At 36.0% G+C, this 7512-nt stretch overlaps 1 protein-coding gene across 3 annotated transcripts; it reads right to left on the minus strand.

Annotated features, from left to right (window-relative positions):
• Positions 1-3909: 3909 nt before the first annotated feature.
• LOC132068618 (serine carboxypeptidase-like 48) lies at positions 3910-7512 on the minus strand. Of its 3 annotated transcripts, none has more exons than XM_059462260.1 (8): positions 7070-7512; positions 6509-6677; positions 5979-6098; positions 5730-5873; positions 5473-5623; positions 5169-5257; positions 4777-5038; positions 3910-4524 (listed from the first exon to the last, which is right to left on the minus strand). In XM_059462260.1, exons 1-8 carry the CDS (start codon positions 7432-7434, stop codon positions 4298-4300), a joined length of 1527 nt encoding a protein of 508 aa, XP_059318243.1. In that variant the 5' UTR covers positions 7435-7512; the 3' UTR covers positions 3910-4297. The 3 variants fall into 3 exon arrangements, with proteins under 3 accessions (XP_059318243.1, XP_059318241.1, XP_059318244.1); XM_059462258.1 differs by having other exon boundaries at positions 5452-5623; XM_059462261.1 differs by having other exon boundaries at positions 5452-5623; positions 6858-7212.

Below are 7512 nucleotides of genomic sequence, written 5' to 3' on the forward strand. Positions count from 1 at the left end.
CTCACAATAGGATTTCTTGTCCTTGTGCCATAGAAAGAGCAAAATAGACTTGTGAGTGCAAACTTGAAATGTTATGAGCTGCTGATCCATCATTGGTTTCGAGAATTGCAGCTTGATGATGTGCTTTGTTTCAGCCCATTTCAACTTTGTGTGATCGTCCAATACCAAGACATGGAGCTCATCTTTTAGTAGTTGACCGAACGAGAGGCGACCATTACAATCCAAGATATGAGTTTTGCTCATGCTCAACTTTGAGAAGTCAAAACTTGCTCTAGGGAAAGTAATATGACCAATGTAGGTCTCATTAACCATATCCAGAACATCAACTTCTATATTGAGATCATCATCCTCCATTGCAACATACCAAATACAATAAGCAACCCCCATTCGAAAGAAGAACTGAATGCTCTTCCTCTTTCCTCCTCCATCAGTACTGAATTCTTTTGTTGAAGGAATGGCTCCCTAGCGAGGACAAGTATTTAGGTGTCCAATCTCGAGAGTGAGAACTTCGTAACCAAATGAATGGTTTTTTCCATCTCCATGAACAGAAACCAACTTGACAGCACTAGGTGCAGAATTGTGGTTAGACTTAAAAAACGGTACAAACTCGAGGGTAATGCACAAACTAGTATTTTGTGGATTGGGGATTGGAAGCACGTCGCGCAATTGAGCGCATTCTATGCAGTGACTCAAAGTTTGAGAATTGTTCTTCTTCTGCAGCAGCAAGCTGTGACTGCTCAAACAGATTTCGGTAAAGCCCCGTCCGTCCGGATAGGCAACATCGAGACACCTTAAGATTTTCGCATTCTTGGCGTAAATAGCACTGTACGGGAAGTGTCCATTATGATGAAGGTACAAGAAATATGGATGCAGAAATAGGGTATTCCACAGCTTGGAAACACATTTCAATCTGTACATAGACCGAAGCGGCAAGTAGCTCAAGATTTTAAAAATAATATCATCTGGAAGCGAATCCTCCTCATCGCGTTTCATCACTTTGCCGCACATACTATTCATAATTTAATTCCTTAGCAGCAAATGATCTTTACAAAGCTTTTCATATGAATATTGAAGAGGTTAAAGTAATGCAAATATATAATTCCTCCGTTTTAATTTATGTGAACCTATTTTTTATTAGTCTGTGTCAAAAAGAACGATTTCTTTCTATATTTGGAAATAATTTAGTTTTATGCAATGATTTATAGTCATACAAGATATATGTGATTCATTTAACACCACAAGTTTAAAAGTCTATCTTTTCTTTCTTAAACTCCGTATCCAACAAACGAGCTTCACATGTTTATGTAACATGTTTTCTCCAAGGCTCACCTAATTTATAGGAGTGAGTATAGGGTTTCGATGTTTATAGTAACATATGTTTTCTCCAAGGCTCACCTAATTTATAGGAGTACTTTGGACTGTAATTCCTGATTATAGTTGGTTTCTTTTCACAAATTCATTGGGAAAATTAAATGGTTTTCACAAATTGATTAGGACAATTAAACCGATTACAAATAATGACTTGCGAAGGAGAAGAATGGAAATTAGTGAAAGATATGTATATATACACACAAACCTCAATGAGAGAGATGTCAATTTTGCTTCAGATGGTGATGGACTTGCTTCTCAATCTGCATAACAAAGATGTAACCAACATGTTTGGTAACGATGGCTTCCTTTTTTTTTTCTTTTTTTTTTTTTCCAACTGTAATTGTATTCTCTTCCAAGGAGGACAATTTACACATAAATAAATAAAGGTTATGGGTCGGTTTGGTTTAGTCATATTTGCTTGGACTTCAATTCCTGGTTATAGTAGGATTCTTTTCACAAATTCATTAGGAAAATTTACAACCCTAATTACCAAAATTAACTACACAATTACTGCACGTTGACAACACTCTTACAATTTACGCATTCTTCCTCTAAAATTTTTATCATCTGCCCCCCCCCCCCGCCCTCTTTTTTTTTTCTCTCTCAAAATCATTTTGAAGTTGTGATATTCTCTTCCAAATTCTTACTTGTTTTGTCAAATTCCCTAATTTGTTTAGGGAATCCTGTTGATTTTTTTTAGTTTTCCGGTATGTCGAAGAAGAGGGCTTTGGGTTCACCAGCAAAGCCTTTCGGTTGCCATGTTATCTTTACTGTCGTATTTCCTCTTTCATTACTACGTTGCTTTGCTGCACTCGAGCCGAGGATCTTCCGTAAAACAGCCGCTCTGACCCACGAGGTAGGATTCATAGAGCGGGATTGTGAATTGCATAAATATTTTCCAAAACGCCCTACCCAAAGATCTATAAGCTTTTATGACAACAACAATGCACAATATAAATGATTCCTATGATTATTTATTATTTAAATTCTAGAAATTTCTTGATGTTAAATACTATTATGAATTATTGAGATTATTTCACCGAATAATGTTGTTGTTGTTGGCCAAGTTTTGAATTGCATGCATTTACCATAGAAACTCAGGATAAAGCTTCACAATCGCAACCTTCCATGGTTGATTCCGAGGGGAAAAGTTCTCCAATTTCATCCAGTGAAATTCGCTAAAAAATGCGCATGACCAGCAAAGTATATTCAAACGAGGGGAATGTCAGGGCAAAAGTTGAAGTACAAGTTGTGAAGATGGGAAAGGTCTGTAGTATTAAAATCCAAAAAAGGAAAGTTAGTCATTATACACTCATGGATCTCACGAGAATTACGGATGCTTATCAAAAAGTTGCAAAGATGGGAAAGGTCCGTGTATTAAAATCCAAAAAGGAAAGTTAGTCCCCGCAAACTAAATCAAAAGATTGATGATTTCGTTGAGGAAACTGTGGATTTGAAACCCCAACACCAAGACTATTTCTGCTGGAAATACAATGAAGCACGTTAAGGTATTTGATTTTTTTAATTTTAATAATTTGTGATTTTTTGTGTTCATTGTGTATGTCCAGGTTTTGGTTATGCATCTAGAGTAAAAAAAATTGATATGTAAACATTGTATGTTTTAGGTATGTCAAGTGTATTTCTGTTCATACATGAATATCTGCGAGTGTCCGTTTTGAATTCTGTAAGTCCGAATTGAATTCTTAGACTTCTATTAGCTTGTATATTGTGATTTTGGGCTTGTCTATAACGTTTCTGTGAAATTCAATATCATTGGTCAGGGGACTTCCGTTCACGGAGCAGGGGGAGAACCCCATTTCTTTGGTATGGCTCGCCAGGCAGATGCATCCGAGGAGATGGCCACAAGTATTCTTACTATTTGCTCTCATAGAGCCTTGGCACTTATTTTTCCCTGTTCTACATATTCTTTATGTCTCCTCACATGTTAGTGTGTTCTTGAAGCTGGTGTTGAGACCTTTAGAGTCACTTTTTATTGTGGAAGACTATCTATGTAGACCATGTTTATCGGGATCGTGTGGTGTCCGTTCATATAGGGATACTAAGGTTGACTTATTGGTACTGCCTATGCGGAATTTTGACGTTGTGATAGGTATGGATTGGTCGGCATCGTGTCATGCTTCTCTTGATTGTCATGTCAAAGTATTTGCTTTGATGATACTATTGGGATATCATATGATTATTATTAGGGCACAGAAATACTGAGACAACCTGTTCTTGACCTTTGTTAAGATAGAATCTAGATTAATAATGTTAATTTCGTTTAAATTAAATTCAATGGCTTCCTTGTATGTGTTCGTCTCTTATCCCTTCATACAGTTCGAGCACGGTGCTCCCAACTGCTTTTTGTAAAAGAAAAAATGGTAAAGAGTATCCAAATGCTAGGATGCAACGGGTTTTGCAAGATTAATTATTGCGACACTGGCATGATGCATAATGCAAGATAGGAATAGAAGATCTCAAGAGTAAACAATGTGATTCACTATACGTTACAATTCATCCAATCTTAGAAGAAGAATATTCACGTCAATTTGATATTTCATTGACAGATTACAGGGTTTCCTGAAAAAATGAACTGTGATTACATGTCTTTCTGTGAATTGGTGCAGCTATAAAAGGGCAGCCCGGTGCATAAAGTATCCCGCATTTACACAGGGATCCGGGGAGGGCAGCAGGCCCGCATCCTAAATGGTGTGATGTAGACAGCCTACCCTAATGCAAGCATTAGTGGCTGCTTCCCCCACTCGAGCCCTTGACCTATAAGTAACGCGGATACAACTTTTACCGTTGCTCCAAGGCTCCCCTTCGAGTTGGTGCAACTATAAAGATGGAAAAACTGTTAGTAATATCTTTCTCACTAAAGTGTGTTTTTAAGTTTGATGGTTCACATGTGACCTAGATGACCTTATTACAAGGACAATTTGCCTTGTGTCCACCTTTGAAGCATTTCAAGTGCTGCCTTAGGTTGGTCCATTGGAACCATATGACCTGCATCATGGACCTTGAGGAAAGTCAAAGGTCCATGCTTTTTTTGAACTCCTTTCTCCTCACCATCTACTGTAAAAGAAATGGATGGTGCACCACCAAAGTCTCTCTGCCCAGACCATTTCATTGCATGCACCCAATTTGAGTTCCCTGTCAATATATGTCAACAAACTGATGCTTTAGTTGTTAACCAGTAACTGTTACACAAAGTTGATTTCTCAGATGGTCACTCAACTAGTAGTTATTATCTCAGAAAGTCGTTTTCTTTGTTGAAGGAAATTGCCAGAAGAAAGGTGACTTTCTGAGTTAAGTAAACTACTAGTTGAGTGATCCTCTGAGAAATCAACCCCCTATTAAATAATATGAATTCTCGTCACTAGCATGCAGGTGAATGAAGCTTACCGAGCCAGTTGCACATAAGGTCATACTCTCCAGCGTAAATGAGTAGATTGATACCATCCTCAAGAAGGGAAGGAATACCAACTTCAAAACTCTTCATCATATCCGTCCCCAACGCCTGTTTAACTCTACTACTACATGAAACAAATTCAATGTCGTCACCAACACCAAGGGCATGCTTAACTCGGTCATAGTTGAGGTAAGTTTCCATTCTCGAGAAGTCATAACAAAGGTCACCTTTGCAAGTCTTCCGGATATCATAATACTGGAGGTAAAAGGTCATATATATTCCATTTGATGGTTAGAAATCAAATTTTCTTTAGTTATATGACTGTTTTCTCTTAAAAAAAAAAAAAAAAAAAAAAAAAAAACTGAATTTTCTTCTGCTTTCTTACATTTTTGTCGCCCACAATGTCCATTATACTGCTGAAGATGTTAAAGCAATCTTGAAATGCATGCAAGCAAACATCTTCACCACCATTTCCTACCAATATTTTCACAGAAAACGGTTGATAAGAACAGCTGCTATTACATCGAAGAATGGTTTGGGTGATAATCACCTGAAATATAATACATGGAACTGCCCATAATAAGTAGAACTAGCAACATGGAAAATAATGCATGCATCCGGCTAAAATGAATTAAATAAAACTAATAGTGTAAAAAAAAATTATTCACCAAGTGGAACAAAAGAATTACCGCAAGACTTAATTTGCTGTTGACATTTCGGATATAATTTGCTTATGTCATCGTAATCAGTTTGATTGATCAATTTCATATCCAAAGCATAGTCAGTGTACGCTTTGAACTGGATTTCAGGATTAGTCATTCCATTGCCAATGGCAAATCCCTGATCGAATAATTGACTAAATAGACATCAGTATCTAAGTCCAGACCATAACTGTTGAAAATACCGGGAGATAACTTATTAAAAAAAAAAAAAAAAAAAAGTTTACCTTAAGGTTAATGTAAATTCCTTCTTTATTTTTGTTTCCTTGGTGAACACGAGAAGCAAATACTGGAATATAATGGCCAGCATATGATTCTCCAGAAATGTAGAAATCATTATTTACATACTCTGGATGCGCGTTAAAGAAGGCCTATTATCAAATACAACCTATATTTAGTATTAATATGAATCAAAATTCGTATTTTGGGAGTAAAACAAACAAATTGAAAAGAGAAAAAGAAAAAGGGGAACGAACCTGGATGAAGTCATAAAGGTCATTGCTTATATCTGTTTCATTGCGACGAATATCACGATCATCAGAAGTATAACTAAAACCAGTTCCTGTTGGTTGATCAACATATATAAGGTTCGATACCTGTCCATTCACAATAACTAATGTGAGTATTATTCTAATTAATTCTTAACTAGGATAACAAAAACAATTCATTTAGATAACACAAAGGAAGAAATGAGCAGCTATTATATTGCCAAAAAGATAATGTAGCTGTCGGCAATTGGTTGATCAATGATTGAAAGAAAATTAAAAGAAGACAAAAGGGCAGGGAGAAGGGACTTATCCATCCATAATTAGAAGTAGTTGGAAGTCATTTAAGTCGAATTAAAGAATATTAGTTAGTAGTTGAAAGGAGACAATTTGCATGATAGAGAAAAAAAGGTTGGATATTAATACAATAACATGTCGTTCTCTTTATATCTAATCTAACCAAACTTAATTTTCTTGAATGAACTATAGTTTAAATGAATGAAAAAAACAAGAAGATTCACCTTGTCCCAGCCAAAATCATTCCAAACAAGAGACATATTGGCTGATATTTGAAAAGGTCCATTTTCATAAAACAACGCCAATTCACTGCTACATCCTGGCCCTCCTGTTAGCCATATCACAACTGGATCATTCTTGTTGCTCCTGGATTCAAAGAAAAAATAGAACATCCTACACCACAACCAAAAAAACAGAATTAATTTTGAATTAATTAAAAACATTATAAAATTGATAAATGGAATAAAAATAAAAATAAAAATAAACTCAATGATGACATTGAAATATGATATAGTAATCAATGCAACATACCCAGTGTAAGGGGTTTTGGGGGAGGGTGTATGAAGACCTTACCCCTACCTCATGCAGGTAGAGAGATCTTGTTTTCAGAAGACACTCGGCTCAAGTAGCGCATATCCAAGCAGTTTGAAAAGGAAAATACCGAAGTAAAGCAGACACAGCAAATGACAAGGAAAACATTACATAGAATTCAGAAAAAAAAATGAACAGTAACAACTGCAAAATAATGTGAATTGAAATATAATAATCATAGATAAAAACAGAACCTTGCAGCTTTAGTATGTACAAGACGATAATAACCAGCATGATGACCTAAGTCTTGGACAGTGGCACCAGAATCACCAAGATAAGATAAATTCAACTTCTTTTCAAATAGTCTCTGTTCAGTAACAGGTGCTATTTCTTTTGAAGAAACAATATTTATATCATGTTTGGGGAACAAGTTAAGTTGTTTGATGAATTTTTCAGCCATTGTTACAGGGAATTTGGAGGACCTTATAAGGCCAGAATGCAAGAAAAACTTTGATGACAATGAAAGGACATGAGAAAAAGAAAGAAGTAGCAAAACAAGAACGAGAAGAGAGAATGAAGTAGCCATTTTCCTCCCTAAGATTTGAATGAAGAATATCATGGAGTTGTAAAGGGTTTTGACATGTATAAGGGGAAATATGAGTGTGAAATGGACTTGGTGTAAGTGTGTGTGTGTGAG

This window comes from Lycium ferocissimum, chromosome 8 (assembly GCF_029784015.1).
Source record: "Lycium ferocissimum isolate CSIRO_LF1 chromosome 8, AGI_CSIRO_Lferr_CH_V1, whole genome shotgun sequence".
In the NCBI taxonomy this organism is placed as follows: Eukaryota; Viridiplantae; Streptophyta; class Magnoliopsida; order Solanales; family Solanaceae; genus Lycium; species Lycium ferocissimum.